This window comes from Micromys minutus (assembly GCF_963924665.1).
Source record: "Micromys minutus genome assembly, chromosome: 12".
NCBI classification, from domain to species: domain Eukaryota; kingdom Metazoa; phylum Chordata; class Mammalia; order Rodentia; family Muridae; genus Micromys; species Micromys minutus.
This window is the reverse complement of record NC_137981.1, coordinates 19,736,660-19,760,122: the sequence shown is the minus strand read 5'-3', so window position 1 is coordinate 19,760,122 and position 23,463 is coordinate 19,736,660. Positions and strand designations below refer to the sequence as shown.

At 44.5% G+C, this 23,463-nt stretch overlaps 1 protein-coding gene across 1 annotated transcript; it reads left to right on the top strand.

Annotated features, from left to right (window-relative positions):
• Positions 1-5,295: 5,295 nt before the first annotated feature.
• MAT1A (methionine adenosyltransferase 1A) lies at positions 5,296-21,255 on the top strand (the record flags this gene model as incomplete). Its single annotated transcript, XM_080926725.1, has 9 exons — positions 5,296-5,423; positions 8,828-8,905; positions 10,420-10,542; positions 13,055-13,167; positions 13,553-13,696; positions 18,699-18,917; positions 20,011-20,193; positions 20,481-20,614; positions 21,153-21,255. The coding sequence occupies exons 1-9, from the start codon at positions 5,330-5,332 to the stop codon at positions 21,253-21,255; spliced, it is 1,191 nt and encodes a 396-aa protein (XP_080782851.1). The 5' UTR covers positions 5,296-5,329.
• Between the last annotated feature and the right edge of the window lie 2,208 nt (positions 21,256-23,463).

Genomic DNA, 23,463 nt, shown 5'->3' with positions numbered 1-23,463 from the left:
TTCCTGATACTCTCTGGCTGTTTACTAGACTACACTCCATGCCCCAGTCTCACGGCACACCTGAAGTGTCCCTAAACTTCTATGCATTTCTGATTCATGGGCTTTCTTTCTTTCTTCCTGTTGCATCAGGTTCTTTTACTGTAGAGAGCCTGCCATGGGGTTGGTCTATGGTAGGTGTTTAAATCACATTCAGAGAATATATTGAATGGAAGGGCGATGGCTGAATCGATGTCTCCGTGGCCAATTCAGAGACAGGTTTCCAGCAAACCTGGAGGACTTCTATTTAAATCTTGACCCCCAGCACTGATGTGGCTTAGAAAGGTCAAGGCTCTCTGACATAACTCTAGACTCAGAATAATAACATTTGGTTGCCTCAGTGGCACTCTGAGATTATGATTCAAGATCTAGGACTAGTTCATTTTGAACTGTTCATGCTTGGAGTACTATGTGGACACTGCGTCTAAGTTCTGTTTGCCACCCCAGTATACAGCCAAGCTTCCTTGGAATTATGTTGCAGCCGCCTCTGTGAGCCTCTGTGTTCTGACTCTGGGAAAACGCTTTCCCAGACAGCTGTTTTTGACGTGGGAAACTCTTTGCAGTGGAATTCTCAGTTTAGGTTCTCCCCCCAAATACATATTTGCTTTCACAACTTAGAGCTTTCTTTTGGTGATATCTGGTGGCCCCTACCTACTTGTAGTTATGCAGAACACTGGGTGTTTATTAATGGTGCAAATCTCTCTAACAATTATAACTGCTTTCAAACTTGTCTTATCTGCATATCTATCTATCTATAGATAGATATAGATATAGATATAGATAGATATAGATTAGATATAGATAGATATAGATACAAATATAGATATAGATACAGATACAGATATAGATATAAATATAGATATAGATGATATAGATAGAGATAGAGATAGAGATAGATTTATTCTACATATTTTGCTACCTGTCTTTGCAGATCTGGATAAGCACAGTGAACATTAATTATGACACAGCCTGCATGATATCTGATCTTGAAATTTCCTATGCTAAATAAGTTAATCCATTTAAAAAATTGTAGCCTTACTCAAATATTCAGGACACAGGAAGATTGCAGCCAGGTTATTTTCCAGAATATAATATTATGGCTTCAGCTCCCGGTAGAGTTCTTATTCACCAAAACCTCAGAAGCTAACCCTCCAAGGGCCTTGTATATACGTCAGTATTCTGGTCTCTCAAACCCACTGCAATGGCCCACTAACCTCTGCTTATAGCAGTCTAGGGTTAAAGTTCCAAACTTACCCACACTCCTCTTGAAAACACTTTCCAAAGGCCTATAGCCACTCATCTAAACTTATCACAGGAATACTTCCATTCCTGGTACCGACTTTTTGCATTAGTTGCTTTTCTTGTTTTTATGATAAAACACCTGACAAAAGCAGCTTCAGGAAGGAAATGGTTACGTTGGCTCACAGTTGGAAAGTATCATCCGGCATAGCAGGGCAGATATGGCAGTGAGAGTGTGCAGTAGCTGGTTAGATTACATCCATAGTCATGAAGCAGAAGGCAGTGAGTTCTGGTATGAAACTCGTGGGTTCTTTTGTTGTTTGTTTGTTTTTCGAAACAAGGCTTCTCTATGTAGCCATGGATGTCCTGGGACTCAATATGTCCTGGCCTCAAACTCAGAGATCTGCCTGCCTCTGCCTCCCAAGTGCTGGGAGTAAAGGCATGTGCCACCACCATCCAGATGGAATTCCCTTTTATCTTCTCTGTTTAAAATCCAGTTCAGGACTTCGGCGTATCTAGGGTGGAATTTCTTCACCCCAATTAACATAGTCTAGAAACTCCCTCATAGACATATTCGGATGTTTGTTTTCATGGTGACTCAACATCCTGCTGAATTGACAATCAAGCTTAACCAGAACCGTAGAAAGGTATCTAGGAATTTGTTCATTTCTTCTAGTATTTATAGTATTTTAGAACATAACTTTTCAAAATATTTTCTACTGCTCCTCTTGAATTCACTGGTATCTATGTGTCTTAACATCATTTTTAGTTTTACAGTGTATTATCTTGAGTATCTTTTTTTCCTTTACTTATTTGGCTGTTTGCCTTATTTAACTTTACGAAGAATTAACTCAGCCACCAGCTGCGACCACTTGTATTATTCTTTTTATGTCTATTTCATTAACTCCCATCTTGATCTTTATTATTTATTTCCATCTCCATATTTCAAGTTTGGCTTGTTTCTGAGACCTGGAGGCAAATAATTAGAGTATTGATTTGAGAGCAGCCTCATTGTCTAGACACTCATAAAGTTCCCTCTGAGAACGACAATCAGTCAGTGGTTTTCAGAGCAGAAGGGTTGCTACACGGACATGAGGTCAAATCTGAGACTTTGATATGTTGAACTTAGGTTATCAGTGGTGGGAAGAGGACAATTCGTGCATAAGGGAGACCAGGACAGTCTGTGCACAAGAAAGAGTCAATTTACATTTAGTTGGCCATTTAGAGCTATGAAGTCTTTATGGGTTTGGCTTGTAGAGTAATTGTACCTCTGCCAAGATCTGTTTGTTACTTCTGAAGAAGACTGAAGCTACTATTTTAATTCTTAGGTAGATTGGTGTTTATTTAACTAATAACACGTATTATGGATGCTAATCTTTATCTGCTTCAGCATTGCTAAATCCTGCCTTTGTTTGTGTTTGGAAACATCATTTTGCTGTGAATCCAAAACTGGCCTCCAACCTATAATCCTCTTGCCTCAGCCTCCTGAATACTCCAGTTTACTGGTGAAAACAGCCAAATCTATTTCCGTTTCATATTTCACCAAAACATGCTTAATGATGAATGAATTTGTGACATTAATATAAATGGAAAAGTAAAAATATTCAGGCCCCAGGGAATGAGCAGCTGAATAATATATAGTACATTGCTACTGTGGGATACTGTTCGGGTTCTAAAAGAAATATCTATCTGTATGTCATATATAGATGTGGGAAAACTGCACATATGTGTATGTGGGTAAACATATGCAGAAATACAATGTTCTGTTTTTGTTCAGAAAAATACCGTGCATACATGCAGAGCTTGTCTAACTATATTTGCTAACATTTATATCACCATCTTGCTTTCTAGTAGAATGTTAAAGACTTGTTATGCATAAATAGTATAATCGCATTCTTACAGTAATTCTATAAGGCAAGTAATTATTTTACCTGTTGCAGAGCTATGGAGGTTTATAGAAACAATCCCTGAAGCCTGACCTGCCACCTGCCATATTCTGTGATTTCTTATCATTTATTTTATGAAAAAAAAACATCAGGCATCCTTATATTTAGTGGCTATATCTGCATCATGTTGTATGGAGGTGACACAGAATTTCCCCCTCACTTTGAATTGGTGGCACACATTTCTGAAAGCCCTACTTCTCTATAAAGGGCATCTTCTAACTGGTACCCTCTGCCCCGTGATGTTATTACTCGTTATGGAATTCAAAAGAGAGTCGTCTTGTTTTCTCTCTCCTTGCTGGATCTAAGAACTTTGAAGAATACTTGGTATTTAGACTTTAAGTTGCTCTTGAAGCAAATTGATAATACAATTTCTACAGTTCTACAAGCTAGGGCAACCTAGGTCTGTGGTTCAAATTAAACATTAGCTTGTCCTGTCCCTAGGCTTGAAACTAATGTACCCAAAAGAAATTTACAAAGAGACAATGATGTTGAAATATTTTCGGTACAAACAGGAAAGATCTGTGTGCTAGCCATTTGATCTAAAATCCCAATCTGATCCTTCCCAGTGGCCCTTTCCACGCTCACCTTTTAGCTGTCATGCGTCAAAGCGAGTCAGCTCACTTCTTGTGGAGTGCTTTCATAGCCGTGTATTTACAAGCCCACCTGTAGCATCCAGAGTTGGTTTAATATAGTTTTAATTTCCTAGAGTGAATGCATTGATTAACTAACCTCAAGGTTTGGAGTACTAGAATTTGCTTCAGAAAGAGAGGGGGGTGGAATTTTAGTGCTCATATAAGTACAGGGGAAGTTTTAGTCACTAAGGTTAGTGTTTTTGGACATCAGTTCCTCCTATTTCAAGCTTCCTCCAGTCCACCGTTGTATGCACAGTTTCAGTTGGTTACATTTTATTGTATTCTAGAAGGAACTGGTTTCTTAATATTCCCCTGTCTGGTCTCAGCTCCCCGTATTTCAAAGATCGTAGATCTGAGAGTGGGAGAAAAGCTGCGGCCAGATGTTATAATTTGTGACACAGCTAATTAAGGCTACTGTCAATCCTGCACGCTCCTTTTCTTGGGCAAAGCAAAAGGAACGAGGAAGTTATAGGAACTGGGTGTTTATGCTAGGAACAAAACTGAATTCGCGGAACTTTATCCCGCGTATACTAATTTGCACATAATGAGTCTGTTTCTCAAAATTTCATTTTAAAAATGTAATAATCCTTGTGACCTGCATCGCCCACCACCACCACCACCACCACCACCAAACCTCTAGCTTGTTAATTTGTTTGCAGGTCTCCTAGAGATATTGACCGCTTAGGTGATTTCTTCTGGCAGAAAAAAAATGAGGGCGGCAAAGATTTCCCCCAACTAAAACAAATGTGTTGTGTAAAGGTCCAGCTGGGTCAGAGTACAGGTGCACGCTCTTGGCTCCTGTTCTGCCCTGAGGAGGTAGAGGGGGGTGAGCCCAATCCAGATCAGGTGTGGGGGTGGAGGGTTCGCATTCACAGCAGAGCCACGCAGTGTTGCAACATTAGCCTGTACCAAATCTCTGGGAGAGTTTCTGGCTGCCTGTGAGTAATTCCAAGCCCCCAACTCTCCAGAGTGGGACGGTATCCCGGGAACCACTCAGGGATCAGCTAAGGAGCTGAAGGAAGTCCGAGAGGCACATCCGGTCCGAGAGGCTAAACAGCTTTCCTCATCTCTTACGGACCACAAGCTTCCCACTTGAGACGTCAGAGCTTGAAGGCTGAAATTTGTCAAGGTTAAAAAAGACTCCCCTCCCAGGAAATAGACTCCTCCATTGTCCTTACTTGATTATTCAGGCGCTTTCACTTTTCCATATATAGGAGTCACCTGGGAGCAAGCTGTGACCAGCCGGGAGTGACACATCTGTAGTCCATCCATTCTCTCCCTCCTTGCCCATCTTCACCCCGTTCTCACAGGCACTTAGGCAGAAGTCATCTTCTTGTGGTTCTGCCAAAGATCTGCCTGTTGGGTTTGTAGGGAGAGGAAACAAAAGAAAAAAAGAAAGAAAAGAAAAAGAAGCTACAGGCAAACTCTCAGCTTTGAAGTTGTCACCTTGGAGAAGCGGAGTCAAAGTGTGACACAATGAATGGACCTGTGGATGGCTTGTGTGACTACTCTCTAAGTGAAGAGGGGGCCTTCATGTTCACATCTGAATCTGTAGGAGAAGGGCATCCAGGTAAGTAGGTGTCCTGAACTCGGGCAAGCCTGCCATCCCCAGCCTGTGCCAGAGTTACTTTCAATAGGCATCTTAAAAAAACAAGGTGCATCAGTTGCTGTGGATTCTCTGCAGAAAGTGTGAGCTGGCTGTAAAATCTGTTACCCATCTTGAAGCCTAGGTCCATGATGCTGCCCATTCAGCATCTCAGCAGCAAGGGGCTGGCTGCTATGCACTATGTGCACTAACAGAACTAAACTAAATGATATATTTTTGCGTAAAGCTTTCATCTGTTACCAGTAACTATTCAAGTCAGTGGAGAATGGTTCTCACATAGGAACAAGTCTTGACCGTGAACCTTGCGCAGGTTAGGAAGGAATAGCACTGCGTTCTAATGGGTGCTGAGGTGGAGCTCCAGGTGGCAGGGATCTCAGAGATGCTTTCTGACACAGTTCCTAAAGAGCAGTGCTTCTCAACCTGTGGGTCTCGACTTCATCAGAAAACACTGTTATGAGTTGTTCATAACAGTGCAAAATTGCAGTTATAAAGTAGCATCAAAAATAATTTTATGGTTGGTGTTGCCAGAACATGAAGAATTGTATTCAAAGGTCACAGTGTTAGGAAGGCTGAGGATCGCTGCTATAGAGGGACATTCGTGCATTGTTTTGGTCCTTGAAAGGGGACGGGTTGTGATCGGAAGCTAGAAACAATTCTCAGTGTCACATATTCTGATTGTAGGACAGAGGTTGTCAAGCTTGATGAAGCCAAGGGCTGGGACTTATTCCCATAGTGTCTAACTTGGTAGGTCTTGATATGTAGATGCTTAAGAATTCTAATGTGTAACAGCTTTAGAAGGTGCTTCTGCTGGTGTGAGAATCTGACGTTGAGAACCACTAATCTAGAAGAACTGGGGTTGATAACCATCGTTCTAGGAGAACCTTGGGGTTGGTTAGACTGATTTAAGGTCTTGAGAACTTACTCACATCCATTCTGGGTGATGTGTGTTGACTTGTCATCAAGGTCTAATTTTCCTACCTTCCTTCTCTCTCCCAGAGACTTAACTTCATACCTTGAAACTTGACTTTGGACTTTTTAATCCATTACACCTGTGTGCTGTATCCCATGGTTCCCAACTGAAGGCAATCTAGGCCCTCTTCTTTCAGAAGCATTTTGTTATGTCTAGGACCATTGTTTAATTGTTACCTTCTAGGACTTGGAGGCAAGATGCTCGTGGAGTCTATTGGGTAGAGACCAGACATGCAGCTAAACATCCCACAATACACGAGTGAGCCCCACAATCAAAAATTATTTGTCCCCAAATGTCAGTGGTTCATCATAGGTGCATCTCTGATTCTTGACACATTGGGCAGCTCCATAGTTTCTGATAGTCACCCATATGTTAGAAGAACATACTATGCCTGGAGAAAGTGAGTTCTTAGTGGCTACTATCTCAAGTGTAGCCCATTGTACCTAGCATCACTGTGTTTAGAGGACAGAGCATGGAGACATCTGACAATCCACTGACTGTTTTGCTTCCTTAATGGTAACTACCTATCCATTTGTCTCATTCATGCACCTTCTACTCTAAACTAAGTGTCCTGGTTGGTGTCCTCGAAACCATGGGAGAATTCTCCATTATTAAAAAGATAAAATGACTGTCTTAAGCCTACAGAGTGAGGGAAACTTTGAAATCCTGAGCAGACTTCTCAGAAAGAAACTCTTCCAGGGATTGAGGTAGCTCAGTAGTGTAGAGAGAGCTTGCATCCTAGCATGTACAAAGCCCTATATTTAGTGAATTCACCCCTGGATGGGGGAAAAAAGATTTGAACTGTAATCACAGGGGACTTAAAACATCAAGAGTACCCTTGTCTGTAGAGCAAGTTCAAGGCAAACTTCATTGTGTGACTCTCAAAAAATCCCAGATGGGAAGGGGAGGGAGGAGAGAGAGGGAGGTCTCTCAAGGATTTAGGAATTGACTTTGCTAAATTTTCCCCATAACTGTATTTCTCTACATACTGTGGTACCTTATGCAAACTGGGTCCTTTAAATGAATGGAGTTACTGGATGTCTGTCTGTTGTTAACCTATGGAGAGCTTTTAGGCATTCTGACAGGTCACTATTGGCCACTATGTAATTTATTTCAGGGTGTCAGGAGGCCTTTACTACTATGAATTGCAGAGGCTGTGGACTCCTCACACCTTCCCAGATTTAAATCTAACATCTGCCACTGGCAGGAGGATGGGTAGGAAACCTCCATCATTTATGTCAAACTAAGAAGCTGACTTTGAATGGCAAATTAATCAACGTCTTAGTGCCGATCTTTGATAGCTAGACTCCTTGACTCAGGATTTGAATGCTCAAAAAAACTCTCCACGGGTTGTATAGATGCCCAGTGGTAAGGGCACTCACTGCTTTTGCAGAACACTGGGGTCTCCAGCTCAGAGGACCAACGTCTGCTTCTAGATTCCATGGGTATCTGTGCCCACATGTCTACATTTTCCCACACAGATTACACACATGCATATTCACAAGTAAAAAGAAACCTTAAAAACACTCTTTTTTTTTTTTTTTTTTTTTTGAACATTTTGGCATTTTAAACATTAAGTGAAAGACAATAGTTCTTAAATAGGAGGCTCTTTTATCTCTTAATTTGTTAGTAGACACACGTGTTAACTGCAAAGCTGGAGTGAATTTGTGTAAAATGTCACTTGGTGATCTACATGTTAGACTATGAGCCCTTTAAGGTAATCAGCAGAAGATTATTAGCTCCCTGCTCTTGCCGAATCTTTGTCAGTCCTGTCTTAGCCCAACTTTTAGGACATCTGGCTTTCAGGAGGCTGAGTGCCGAGAGGGAGGATCTGAGAGCTGTTTATGGTAGTCTTCCGACGAACAGCAATGGTGCTTGTGGGTTCCTTGTGGAGTGAACCATGAGTGATGCCATCTACCTGGGACCGTGTTTTTCATCTTTTAGGTTGCATCTGTGGAGCCTTTGATATGTCATTTATCTGGTCACCGATGACATGGCAGATGTTATAACCATAGCCTTTCTAGACGGTAGCAGTAAGGAATAGGATTGGGGAATGAAGGACTTCTTAGTTTAATGTGATTGTGAGCTGCTTAGACTCTTAGAAGGGCTAGCTATGAAATGAATCTTCCTTTTTAAGGGATTTATGGGTTTATGTAATACGTGCCATCCAAAACTAGGGAGGAGCTAGACGAAACTAAGGATATATGAAACTGTCATAGGGGAAAAATTAAAAATCTATAAAAGGATTCATTAGGCAAAATATTTCTCGTTTCCGATATTTAAGAGAATATCTCTTTTGTTTTTGATAGGTAGGTTTGATAGGCTGGCTCGGAAGATGTTAAGTTTGCATACTTACCAATTGTGTTACTTGTTACACTCAGTGTTTGTTCTTATCCAGATAAGATCTGCGACCAGATTAGTGATGCGGTGCTGGATGCCCACCTCAAGCAAGACCCCAATGCAAAGGTGGCCTGTGGTAAGACACAAGTTCCCTTTTTTATTGCTGGAGGCCTGAGTATGTTGGACAAAGAAGTTCATGGTGCACATAGAGTCATATTTGAGTCCAATGTCAATGTCCTCCTGCCTACAGGAGAGTTCTTCTTTAAGTGACTTTCATGTGTTATATCAGGGCAGAAAACATTTCTAATGATGAGTCAGATTCTTTACCTAGAAGTTGATGTTCAATGTCATCACAACCAAAACTAGCAGAGTGCTAGGTGGCAACGTGAACATGGCAGAGGTTTCACTGGGAGTGGTGGGGGTTTGGGGCAGCTTTCTAAGTTCTTAGATGAATCCTTCAGAGAATGTGAAGAGCTAGAAATGCTTGAGGCTATCAAGATGCTCTTTTAATGCCCGTGCATGCCTATCTCCTTCGATTTTCTTTTCCTAGTTTGTGGTATGCCTCAGATGTTAAATTAACTTCTGCATCCCATTTAGCAGCAACAAGGAACAGCGGTTCCATTAACTACCCATACCCAAACCAACATCTTTCCAAAGGACCATCAGTGTTGACTAAAGCACTGAAGCCCTTGTTCACCCATGCCATTCATCCAGAGCCTCTGGGGGTCCATGCAGGCAAACTATCTTTACTACTGTTTGTGGGATAAGCTCTGCAGCATCAGATCTTTGTGTGGTAGAAGGCTTTGTCACACAACATAGCCCTTGACTCCAGAGTGTGGGAAGTCCATGCCCAATCTCTGACCTTACTGATGAGAAAAAAGTGCTGGTTACACCAGGCCCTTTGTCGTGACTTATGGCGCAGGAGGCCAGCACACAGTGTCACAATCTTTCTCTGTGTCATCTTCTTTCTCTGGAGGCATCTCAGCCCATGACATGTGTGTCAGATCCTCGTGTTACTCCGAGAGTAGGTCTCACCCTGATAGCATTGAAATGAACAGTAGCACTTTCTGTATGATTCCGGCACTGTATCCACACTAGATTCCTAGCTTGTGCTCTTTCTCCTGTTTTTGAAGATTACATGAGAGCCTCTGGGAGTAGATATTTATGCAATTCCAGTTCTTAAAGATAACGTCTTTTTGAGAAAGTTGGTCTGTTTTCATTCATAGATCATGATCCACATGCCACATGTTCTGGCATCATGGGCTCTGTGTGTGTGTGTGTGTGTGTGTGTGTGTGTGTGTGTGTGTGTGTGTAGAAAGGATGTGTCATATGCATTCACTTTGTTGACTATGAAAGTTACATCACTGGAGACAGGATAAGTAAGCTGTCCAAGATAACAGAATCAGTACTTCGCACAAAACTCAAGTACAACTCATCCTTTTCAAAGCTTTATTTTTCTACCAACACTTGAACATGCTCAGTGATTAGTGCTGGAGTTGCTCTTTTTGTTGGCACAGTTATTCTTTCTTAGAAACTATTCCTCGTGAAGCCCCTAATGAGTCTTTCCATCTCTGTTTTGAGAGGTCTAGACACTTGAGCTTCAGTCCTGCTGCCCCACGACTACTACCACCTACCTTTCTTTCCTTACAGAGACAGTGTGCAAGACAGGTATGGTGCTGCTGTGTGGGGAGATCACCTCAGTGGCCATGGTTGACTACCAGCGTGTGGTGAGAGACACCATTAAGCACATTGGCTATGACGACTCTGCCAAGGGTGAGGATGGGTTTTCTGGGTCTGTCTGTGTGAATGTATGTCTTTGTTGTATCCATGTCCCATACTGAGTCGAACCTGATCCTTCAGTTTTACAGAAGTACGCACCCTGTCCAGAGGGTAAACATTCCTAGACCAAGGTCTGGCCACCTTCTGTGGAGAATTACAGCTGGAGGGGTCAGCATGTACCTGTTCACTGTTGACAAGTCTCATTTAAGGTCATGTTTTCCCTGTGCTGGCAGAAACTTTGAGTGAAGCTCCTAATGAAGGAGGTGGCTCTCTAGTGAAAATATGCTGGATGCCAAGCAATGGCACTAGTGTCTACTTATGTCATCTGACTTCACCATTCCAGAGTACCCTGTAGTGTTTCTTACACAATGATGATATCCTGGCCTAGTGTATAAATACAGAGAGACAACACCAGGCTGGGTTGTCCTATACTTTTCACTGAGCTATACTGCAGTTCCCTATAGATACAGAAAAATGAGGCCTCGTTTTCAAGCACCTGGGCGAAGGAGACTGGGAAGCCCAGATTAGCACCCAGGCCAGTGGTGAAGAAGCTGAGGCCCAGGGAAGAGGTATAGGCCAGAAAATGAAGTAAGGGGACCAGGAAGCACCAGGTAAAATGAGCAGAACTGAGCTTTCCAGAAGGCTCGATGCCTGTGCCTGAGCCTGGCAGGAAGCAGCCAAGCCTGGCGGAGTATCAGAAGACATTTTGGTGGAGCTTCAATTTGCCCTTTGCCCACACCAATTTCCCGAAAGGGGCTCAGCTTTTTTCTTACTCTAGCTTCTTGCAATGAATGTTTATATCCTCTCAGTTTTAATTTTTCAGATTTATTTATCTAAAAGAAAAATTCCCTCTGAGTCTCTGTTGGCCTTCTTTCCATTTCAAGAGGTCACTGTGAAAGATATGTTGACCTAGAACAATCATGAGAAAGACCATTTCTTGGGGTGTGGGGATGTTCTAGAATGCCTGGGAAGAGAAACAATACATGTAAGTTAGTTTTCCCACTTAAGATGTGTGGCCTCTGTAGAAGAACAGCATCTTGGGATGTTACCATATATATTCCCTCTCAGTTATACTCTGAGAAGTCTATCTATTTGTTTGCATCTATACCTTATTTAATACCCTGCCTTGCATTAGGTTGCAAAGAAAATTTCCATAATGCAATGAATGTTCTTTAGAAAAGGCCAAGTGTCTGTTGAGCCCAGCTATGGCAATTGAACCCAGTTAGCACTGGGAATAACTATTATTTCCACTCAATAATTAGGCAAAATTGAAATATCTTAATACACAGAGTGCAGCTCTCTGGTGCCTCTCTAAAGACTGTTCATTGATTTTACATAAAAAGCATTCACTGGGGAATGGTGAGGGCAAGGGGAAGGCAAAGAGCAAGGAAAACCACATGTTTGGGGTAGAGGGACCGCTTGGCCTCCAATGACCAACTCCAAGGTGTTCTCGGTGAGTCTGCTTTCATCTTATGCAACATGGGACTAGAGTTGCATGGATAAATGTCCAAGGACACTAACTGGGAGCTGGTCCAGTTTGGGTGTCAGGGGAGGAGTTGGATGAGAACATTCCATCCAGAGATAACTAGGGAGGTGGAAAAGTACACAATGCTTAAGGCTAGACCTATGTTTGTGTGTCTAAAGGAGTTCTGGCTCCCTAACAGGGGTTGATGTTCGTGAGGCTTTCTTGAGCTAGCACACAGCATACAGAGGTGTACCTCAACTCTGTACTGCAGCTTTGCAGATGGGGACTTGGTTCCACAGTTCTAGCTTTGTCATAGGACCCCAGCTCTAGGAGTCTCTCTTGATGGTTCACATACATGGTATTTATTATTCAGCATGTGTGTAAGTAATAAATATATACATTTATATATGTACACATATATATGGGTAAGGCATATAGTTGGTCTTCTAAATAAAAACATTTGAAAGACCTTTGATTTTCAATCACTGCAGTGATATTCTCTCTCTTCTCCCTTCCTCCCTTCCTCCTTCCCTCCATCCTTCTCTCCCTATATCCATCACCCTTTCTCTTTCTTTTCCTTTCTTTCAGACAGGGTTCAAAGTAGTCCAGACTAGCCAAAAGTGGTCTTCTGCCTTCACATCAAAAGTTCTGGGATTACACGCAGACACCATGCCTTGCTAGTGTTCTGATTTTCAAGTGAGGTTCTGGTGGGTTTCCTGGGTTGCCTAGGGAAGCAAGGCCATACATTGCTCACCTGCTCATCAGTCAGAATGTTCTTGATGCTCTCTGGCTTGTAGTGTCACATTTCTGCATAGGATATCTTTAAAAAAAAAACAAGGCGTAATTGAATACAGTAAAATATACTTTAAGAGTTCTATATGACCATGGAGGCAAATATGAGGTCTTTCAACATCTGGCCTCAACTGTGAACCAGAGGCTACCACCCCTAACATTAAATACAACACCAGTGACTGAGAGGACCACCAAGAAACCTACAGTCCTATCTTGACACATGTCCCCACTCGGCTTGCTTCTGCCCAGGCTTCGACTTCAAGACCTGCAATGTGCTAGTGGCTCTGGAGCAACAGTCCCCAGATATTGCCCAATGTGTCCATCTAGACAGAAATGAGGAGGATGTTGGTGCAGGAGATCAGGTATGTCAGCTGTGTGAGGGGTAGCCCAGTGTGGTGTGTTTGGACTGTGCTGTGATCCGTGAGGAGAAGCCTGCTGAATTAATTACACCCTTGTGTGGGTTCATCACTCTGGAAATCTGGGGATGATCTTGTCTATAGTGAGTTGCTATCTGGCATCAATGTCAAGCTGTGTGGTAGGAGACAGTGATTGCTAATGACAGATGTAGGCTTGTTTCCTCCTTCCAGAGGGTTGGGGGTCAGAGGCAGTGTCTTCTCCGTCTAAAATGCCAACACAGCAGCGTTCCCTGTGTGTGAGAGATACTGCATAACTGTTGAAGCACCAAACAGAATATGAGATTTGGAGAATATCGCTGGCCTGAGTTCTAAGGCAGTTGTTTTACTCTAGGGTCTGATGTTCGGCTATGCCACAGATGAGACGGAGGAATGCATGCCCCTTACCATTGTTCTCGCTCACAAACTCAACACCCGCATGGCCGATCTGAGGCGCTCTGGTGTCCTGCCTTGGCTGAGGCCTGATTCTAAAACTCAGGTGAGCTGCATCCATCATCCCCAAAACATCATTCTACAGGAACTTCAAGTTTACCAAATCATGTTCTGGGCACATTTTCCTCCACTAATACATATTTATTGCCATGTACCAAAATGCTTTTAAAATATCTATATTTTAATTAATTCTTTTACAATGCACACACACACACACACACACACACACACACACACACACACACACTCACTGTGCATGCTTGGTTATATGCCCTGTTATCCTCCCTTATCTCCCTCACACTTCATCAAGCCTTTCTTTTTCCTAACAAGCCCTCCTCCCACTTTTATGTATTTCTTTGAATAAATAACCCATTGCATTTCATTACAGTTGCTTGCATGAACATGGGTAAGGAGTTGGTTGCTTATTTCAATGAAGGTAACTGAATATCTGTTGCCCACAGTTCCTTAGGGAGAGTGGGATGCTATGAGCCTCTCTATCCATAAGGAAGTGATGATGGGCCCAACCTTATTTTGGAGATATCATGTAGATGGCCAAAGCTCCCATGGATTTATGGCTGCAGTGCAATATCAAATCTAGAAAACAGCATTTCACAACACTCTTTCCTGACTTATGGCTCTTCTTGTATTCTTTCCATCCCCTCTTCCACCTTGTTTCTTAAACATTCAAGGAGATAGAAACATTCCGTTTGGGGGTAGGAATTCAATGATTACTTATCCTCAGCACTTTGATCAGCTATGAGCCTCTGTGTTGCTATCACCTGCTACAGACAGGCTCTTCTCCAACCAAGGTTAACACATTAGCAATTTGGGAGTAGAAATGCAAATATTTAGAAGGCAGTTTCACGTTATTGTCTGTTTAGTAAAACAACACTCACTATGACCTATGCTCTCCCCAGCCATGGGATTTAGTGTCAAGTAAGAATTACCTCTTGTGAAGGGAGCCTCAAATCTAATTAGAAAGTAGTTGATTATACCTTAGTCATGTTATGTTTAATATGAAAATAGTCTACCTAGGTACTAAAAGCATTATCCTTTTTGAAAGGAATCACTTATTTGAAAAATTCAGGCTAGACATAGTTCTTATCTTCATTCTCATCAAAATTTATTATAAAACTGTTCAAAAAATCAGACAGGCTTAAAAATAATTCTATTTTAATTTTGTTAGCATATGTAGACTCCAGTGGTAATTCAGTCCCTGCCACAGTTTTACCTCCTCCCCAGTGTCAGACATGGTGGCCCCTGCCTTTATGAGCACACTATGTCTCCCACTGTAGTTTTACCACTGTGAGCAGGCCATCTCTCTGGGATCCCTTTCCTTGTCTTTACCCTTAACTTGTCCCATTCCATGGGCCTTGACCTCCCTCCTTCCCCATCATGATGCAATCCTTTTTTATTTGACAGACAGTGGTGAAGCAAACGTTAGCATACACGGAGGTGCCCTAACACTCTTCAGTCTTCTGATGGCCTTTGGCCGATGGCTACCTGCCCTGGCTCCTTTTCCATGTTCCAAAGTGTGATGTTCCAAGGTCTTGGCACATCTTTCCCCACATGTTATCTTCATGTCCTCACATACCGGGCTCTTGAATCTTCTAACTCTGGTCCCTCCAGATCAGCAGCCCCATTTCTCACTCACTTCTCGAGCTCACACACCAAGAACCTACCGCATACTGCCCACTGTCATCTTTTACTCAGCAGAGGACTGGTTGGAGCACAACACGTTCCCAAGGCCTGCCTGGTGCCGTCTGACTCCATGGTACCAGTGTCTCATCTTTCCCCAGATGGGTATCCCTCTCATCACAGCCTCAGCCTTTCTTGGACTGGTCCCTACTTCATCCAAGCCAGCAACAGTACTCTATGCTCCCAAAAGGTTCTCCCTGCCTGCGAACTGCAATTACTTCATTTTCCCCATCTCTTCAGAATTCTCTATAGGTTTTACTTTCTGTGAGAGGAAAGCAGAATCCACTTGTCATGGCAGAACTCAGACTTTCACCGTATTCCATCATAACTTTCTTCTGCTAGCCTTTTTCTCAGCATCTCCAATCACCAGCATCATCCCACTCAGCTTAGCCTTGGGTATTAGGGCACGTACACCATCCTTTATCTTATTAGTGTTTTTTTTTCTTTGGGGACAGCAATGTCCATATTCTTGTGAATATCACTTGTGGCCTCCACCAGACTGTTTTCTCTCTCACTCTCATACTTGTAATTGGTATAGATGCTTTTAAGGCCCAATATAGTGCATTTATATCTGTGTCTAGTTAATCCAGCCACCAAGATGCATCCTTCTCTCTGGGCAGAAGTATCACACTTTGGCTCCACTTGAGGCAATTGAGTGTGCTTGTGGTCCTAATAGAACATCTTCTTAGGACTTCCTTTGCTATTCAAGTAACTTTTCAAGGCGGACTTGGGGCCATTAGGATCTCTTGGGTATTGCTGGAGATTGTGGGACAGAAGAGCTAACCTGTAAACTGTGGTGGTACCAAAAGAAAGGGCTTAGAAATGTGGAGTACCACAGAAAAGACAGCCCCAGAGTAAGGGTGGGCAGAAGTCAACAGGCCCCTGAAGTTTCCTTTCCCCCTGGTAAGAGAGGAACAGAGGGAATGCTTTGAGCTACTGTAGCTGCAGTTAGAAAGGCCTTGTTCATTTCCCCTGCACAGGAAAGAGCTTTCCAAGTCTTAGGAGCACCGAGGGAAAGAGGGAGTCTAATGGGATGCCCCTTTCCTGAGAGGATGCATTGAGTCTCCATAAGATACTGTATATATGCCTGTCACGGAGGACATGGGACACTGGACAGTCCAGCTGCTTCCTAGGTCTGCCTCTATGCAAGGAGTGCTGTGCCAGGTCAGTAGCTGGCTGCATCCTCCACAGCCTTGTAAAGGACTTCCACTGTCACCTGTGTTGACTGTGACCAGGATGAGTCTTTCCACCTGAACAAATTGCTGCTGCTGATACTGAGAATCAGGGCTGGCAGTCCAGTGGCTATTTTTGTACCAGGTCAGAGCTCTGTTTTCCACAGTGTGTTTTTCCCCATATCTGCTGACATGACGAGATAAGAGCAGAGCTCGGGCCTTTGCTCTGCCACCCCGTTCTAAGGGTTCTGCAAAGATGCAGCCTGGTATTGGCCCAGTAGAGACAGAGACATCAGGGCTCAGTGGAAAACAGCTAGGTTGGGGAATTTTCTCAAGACTGAACCTCCTCCCAAGGTTACATGAGATAACTCTGATCCCAGAGCCTGCCAAGGGTCTCCTCCCTAGGGAGTGCCTATCCCCGCTCTAGCTCCCCCTGGTGGAGTCCTATGTGAGGCTAATTCCCATGTGTGGACAGCGGAGGAGTAAATGGTTAGTCCTCAATGACTGAGTACTTTCCAATCTCACAAGGGTCAGATGGTAGGTGGCCAGAGCTCTTTCTGTCTCTTCCTCTGGATGTCTCTCTGTTGCTTTTTGGACCAGCATGACAGCGAGCAGAATTCTGACATGTACGCCATTGGCTATACTTGATCTTAGCTGAAAGACTTAAAAGTGACTTTGGATGGCTTTGGATGGCTGTCTAAGGCACCTTAGCCAAGCAGAGACCATATTTCAGCACAGCCTCAGCAAGGGACTGATTGCTGCATGGTCCTAACTGGGCCCCGGGATAGAAAACTATTCTATGCCACCTAGTCAGCCAGCCAGACCCTTATTTAGGTTTTTGATATAATATAGGCATACTGCTACAAGCATCTCATGACCTTAAGCTGTGTAGATTCTGCTCTGATAGGTACATAATTTTCTCAGGTACCATGGACCCTGTTATCCAGAATATGATTCATGGTCTTAAGTAGCAACTTTCTGTTTAACAGAGCCTTGGCTACAAATCTCTGGGTCAGAACTCAGCTCTTGTATGTGTTCTTGACAAAAGTGTTTGCATTGTGGAACCTAAGCTTTGTTGTCTATAGAATGGGCAACAATGGCGACCAGTTCATGTCGTGGCTTCTATCATGGAAAGCTTGTTCACCCATTGCTTCTCTCTAGATCTCCTCATCTGCTCACTACCCCCACCCCAATCCCTCCACTTTGCCAACCCCAGAGGACCTACCTGCTTTTCCTTGCCACATGAGATATCATGTGTCTGTGGCCAGCCATTAGAGGGCAGAGTCTCTAAAAAGCATTTTGTCTGCTCTACAGAAGGAGTGACAAGATTTGGCTCATCTTGAGCAAGATCTGGATCTTGGGATCCTTAAAAACTGACTGTGTGATGTCAGACACATTATGATCTCTTAGTTTATGTTATTTATGAAGTGGGGAGATGGTACCTCCCTCACTGTGGTGTCTTAGATCTTAATGGATATAATACACAGGATGGGAACAGAACTGGACATGGGGGAAGTTAATTTTTGAGGGATCTCCTTGGCTTGCCCTGATAGGACCTTGTAAGCAGGATCCTGACTCCTAGCCAAGTGCACACTACTTTTTCTTCTGTTGGCAAAGCACCAAGACAATGGGGATTCAGAGATTTCTGCCCCTTTAGTATAGTCCTGACTAGAGTCTCCTTCCATACAGCAGACACAGTCTGCTCTTCCCAATGTACGTCTGGAATCCTTTGCTGAGGATAGAGGGCCACTTGCCAGGCTCTGTCTCTTTGTCTCAGAGGCTCTCTATACCAACAAATATAGTCTTGATTACAGATCCTTCTTTGTCCTTTATATTATAGGACCAAGGTACCCTTGTCTCTGCCAAAAACATTCCTGTGTTCACTCATAGAAGTGGGTAAAGTCCATGGGAAGTGGCCAGAGAGGGGCATTAGCTCCAACAGTCTCTGGTCATCACAGTTGGAAGATAGTGCCACATATGTGTGCCTTATACTGTCGTCACAGTATTGAGAAAATTAACAAATGTAAGCACGTGCTATATTCACACTCTAAAGAGCCTTTAGGGACAACAGGACTCTCTTGAGCCTTTGGGAGCTCAGGCTGCCTCCTAGAGATCTGAGCCTGACAGCCATATCCCTCAGCTCAGGCCTGGGCCTCACAGTATCTCCCCGATGGACAGGTAACCGTGCAGTACATGCAGGATAATGGTGCAGTCATCCCTGTGCGCATCCACACCATTGTCATCTCTGTGCAACACAATGAAGACATAACACTGGAGGCCATGCGAGAGGCCCTGAAGGAGCAGGTGATCAAAGCTGTGGTGCCAGCCAAGTACCTGGATGAAGACACCATCTACCATCTGCAGCCAAGCGGGCGGTTTGTCATTGGAGGTCCCCAGGTGCGTGTTTGTCTCTGGATAAGGCCCTGTTGCTGGGTCTTGAGGACTGTACTGCTCTTGTCCCAGAGTGTACAGATGACAAGGTGAAGTTACGAGTATCTCAGCAGTGTCTGCCCACGAATTAAATGTGCTCGATGAACTTTGGCAGAAATGGAAGACACTCTGTATATCTGTCAGTATGGAAAAGGGGGCAGGGCATGTTCATAGGAGTCTACCATGTAGTGCTGTCAAGCCCTGTCACCTAACCATTCCAAATGCCACCATACCTGCCCACAGCCATCGCCATTCGCCCTGCTTGGTCAGGTACTCACTCATCTCTGTAGTGCTTGCTCATGGCGGACTTTCCTAAGCAGTGCTTGCTGAAAATTTGCTGTGGGGGTCTCCAGCTATTATCTCTAAGATGGCAGAGTCTTATAAAAGCAGTTAGAGCCATTCCCCCTTTCTCCTATATGTACACAGGACTGGTGATATAGGAATTGTCACAAGGTTGAGCCCCTATAATAGGTCCTATGATCAAATAGTGTTGGAATAAGGCAGAAAGTCACATTCCTTGTTTACTTGAAGATATCTCAACATCTAGATAGATAAGTGTGACTCTCTAGATAGGTTTAAAGTAACTGGATTCTCCCCAAATTGTTAAATCTAGCTCTATTTAAATGTGTGTGCGTGTGCGCACGCGCATCTGTGTGTGTGTGTGTGTGTGTGTGTGTGTTTGTATTTAAACTGCTGCTGCATAGAGCACACTTATGAAGTGAGCCACATGGTGGCACTTGCCAGGATGACAGCTTGGGATTGTGTTTATTGCAGTACAGTTCCTACTGCAGGTGGGTAGCTTCGTATAGTGGACTCACAAGTGAAGGCATGGTCCCCAGATGACGTCTAGCACACCCCCTGAACTTTTCAATGAGGCTTTGACAGGTCGCCTGATTTTCATAGCTGGTCAGTCCAGGAAGAACTGAGATGAGAGAATTCATGTGTGATGAAAGGGGCCTCTGAGATGCCCACAGGAAACTTAGTGTCGTTTTTCCCTCCTGCCCAATCTGCATTCAGTGTCTGTGGCTCTCATCTCTTGTCCATTTGTCTCCCTCTGCAGGGGGACGCAGGTGTCACGGGCCGCAAGATTATTGTGGACACGTATGGAGGCTGGGGTGCCCATGGTGGTGGTGCCTTCTCTGGAAAGGACTACACCAAGGTGGACCGCTCAGCAGCTTATGCTGCCCGCTGGGTGGCCAAGTCCCTGGTAAAGGCTGGGCTCTGTCGGAGAGTGCTTGTTCAGGTAGGATGCCTCCACCTACTCTGATCCTTCCTTTCTGTCCTTGCCAGAGGCTGCAGCCCAGCCTGGAGAAAGGAGATACTGGCCCAGTGAGAAAGCCTTCTTTTGGTCATTGGTTGCATCTCTGTATATACTGCACTGGCCACTGTGGCTGGAGCCCTGGCAAACCAGGGAAGAAGAGAGCTGGGCAGGAGAGGGAGGGGTTTGGTTGGCAGTTGGTGTGATGCCTGCTGCCTCTGCTCTGTAAAGTCTGTGAGAGGCTCAGTCTCTGAGCCAGATCTTTCTCGAAGGTGTCCTATGCCATCGGTGTGGCAGAACCTCTGTCCATTTCCATCTTCACCTACGGGACCTCCAAGAAGACCGAGCGAGAGCTGCTAGAGGTGGTGAACAAAAACTTTGACCTTCGGCCTGGTGTTATCGTCAGGTAAAAGTGCCATCATGCCGCTGTTGCCTGGGACCTTTCCACTCATACACTCAGGTGGACACCCAAATGCTTACAACAGGAGGGTTTCAAGTGCCTGGCCCCTCAGCACAGGGCCTGGACTCATACATAGATCAGCACATGTCCTCGACTTGGGGTGTCTGCTTTTCAGCAGAAGGAGGTCCAGCAGAGAGTAGCCCTGATGAGTTCATCTTTGAGCAGCTGGAGCATCTCAGCCAGATGTCTAGGAATCCAGTAGGCCAGTCCATTCCCACACGCTATCATGGCATCCCTATTCTCTGGTTCTTGGCCATAAGAGCACTGCCCTTGGCTAAACCAGTGGAGTAGAGTAGAGAACTTACCTCAGGTAGAGTTCATATCCTGGTCCTGGCCTTGGAGCTTCTACTTCGTAACCTAAACAGGATAGCACTTTGGTGTAGATAGGGTACAGGTGTGGAAGGGAAAGCCTCTCCTAGGATCACCCCTAGCGCCCCCTACCATTTCCCAATTTAATAATGATCTCTGCCTCCCCTGACTGCAGGGACTTGGACCTGAAGAAGCCCATCTACCAGAAAACTGCATGCTACGGCCATTTCGGGAGAAACGAGTTTCCCTGGGAGGACCCCAAGAAGCTTGTGTTTTAGAGTCGATGGGAAGTCTAGCTCTGTCGCATACTCACCTCTTCAGGATTTCCTGGCCTCTCCCAGAGTGTCCTTCCTGCCTCCCACCCTCAGGGCAAAGCCAGTTTCTTCTAATTGTTCCCTACTCAGCAATCTGCAAACATCATGCAAACATGAATGACATGACAGGTGGCTTTCTGGTGCTAGGCTATCAGGTCTCCTGGCAAGGATAGTCAGTGTCCCATGCCTGTCCCTCAGATGACAGCAATGTTAATTTTGTGTAGAAGTTACTTCTGTCAGACAGGAAGTCACTCCCTCACCTCCTCCCATAGTCTGAACCTGACTAGGCCATCTCATCTTCCACCCTGGACATATGCCCAGATGGGTGTATTGCACAGACCTCTCGCTTCCCCTTCACATTTGCAGCCAGAGATCCTGAGCCAGAGCTCCCTCAGGGCCCCTCTGAGACTGGGCATCTGCTCCATATAATATGGTCAATGTCTCCTGAGCATTTACATTCTGTGAGGGACTGAGCTGTGTGTTCTTCATCATAACACAATAAGGTGGTGGCATCTTTATTATCCACAGTAACAGATGGGGAAACTGAGGCTCAGAGAGTTATGAAGCTCCGACAAGTTTCCATAGCCACAAGTATCAGAGCCAAGACATGGATCTAGGAATTTCGACTCTAACCCTCACATCTGCATCTCAAACAAAATGTGATGGCAAGTGCGTTGACTTGAGGCTGTGGCCTCTTATTTATAACCTGGGTTTCCTGAGAATTAGTGAACCTAGTGTCTCTTGGTGAGCCCTGGACAGTGTTCCACAAAATCAAGATGGAAATATACAAGTGTCTCATTTGTTCTGGAAGAGGGTTTAAGGAAAGCTGGGTATCTGAAGCTTCATGCTCCTAGCCCCCAACACTCAAAGACAGGTGTGTGAGTTCCCTGGACATGGGATCTAATAGATAGCCCCATGTGCTTTCTTCCTCATGGAGGAGAGGCAGCTAGTTGTTCCAGCACGGACAACCAGCCTCTGATAGGGGACTCTGCACCCTTCAAGGCTTTCTTCTTCCCCGGACCCTCGTGCTTCTGCAGTCTAAATCTGCTGAGGACGTGAGCGATCTAAGTGCAGAGCAAGCCTCTAAGCAGTTGCCCAAGATCTCACAAGAACTGACTTTTACCACATAGCCTTTGCAGGGGCATGTCTGTCTAGCAGAGTCCTGGAAACATGTTTCTAGGTGTCCCATCATGATTGGTACCACATACCCAACCTGTCCCTAGTTGGGACCTCCCCACAGTATACTGCCTTCATGGGTCTCAAAGACATGGCTTCAATAGGGATTGTTCTGGCTAGGAGAAGGGCTAGGCAGCTTTATCAAAGAGCACACACCTTGTATCTGTGCCTTGACTGGACAGAGACCCCAGCTTTCCCCTGTCCACCAGGGTGAGGAAACAGCAGACGGAAAAGCCCCAGTGGCCAGCTGATCCTGAAGCTGTGGCTTGGGTCCCTCCACAGGGTTCGGGGCTGCCTGGAAGCCAAGTTCCTCACAGCAGAGGGAAGGATGGGTGTGCGGAAGGCTGAGTTCCTGTAACTTAAGCTTTATCTAAATAAAAATCCAGAGTTGTATACTTGCTCTAACCCTAAGAGTAATCGAGCCTCTTTTTTTTTTTTTTCCTTCAACGTTTCAATATGAAACAAAGCCATTATTTGTTAATATTACCTGATGATAGTTTGGTAAATTAAAAACTCAAGGAGCAATGACTCTGTACTTGCAGTTTGTGTGTGTGTGTGTGTGTGTGTGTCCAAGGGAGGGCACTGGGACAGTAAGCATCCTGGTCCATCATATTCTGCCTTCCTCCACTGAGACAGTCTCTCACTGAACCTGGAGCTATGCTAGTGGTCAGTAAGCCCTAGTGAGCCGATTATCTTCAGCTTTCACCACCACTGTGCTGGAGTGACAGGTGTGCACAGGGCCTCACACAGCGTTTTCAGATGAGTGCTAAGGATTTGAACTCAGGTTTTCATTCGTGTACTGCAAGTGGTCTTACCCACTGAGTGATCTTTGCAGACTTGCTATGCTTGGCTTTCTGACTCTCCCACCCCCAGAAAAGCTGGATGCTGTTTTCGGGATTACCCCAGCCCTGACGTGTATGGAACCTCCTTCAGCCCCTGTGAACTAACATTTTCTCACTGACTCGATCCTGTACTATTAGCGAGATACTATACTTG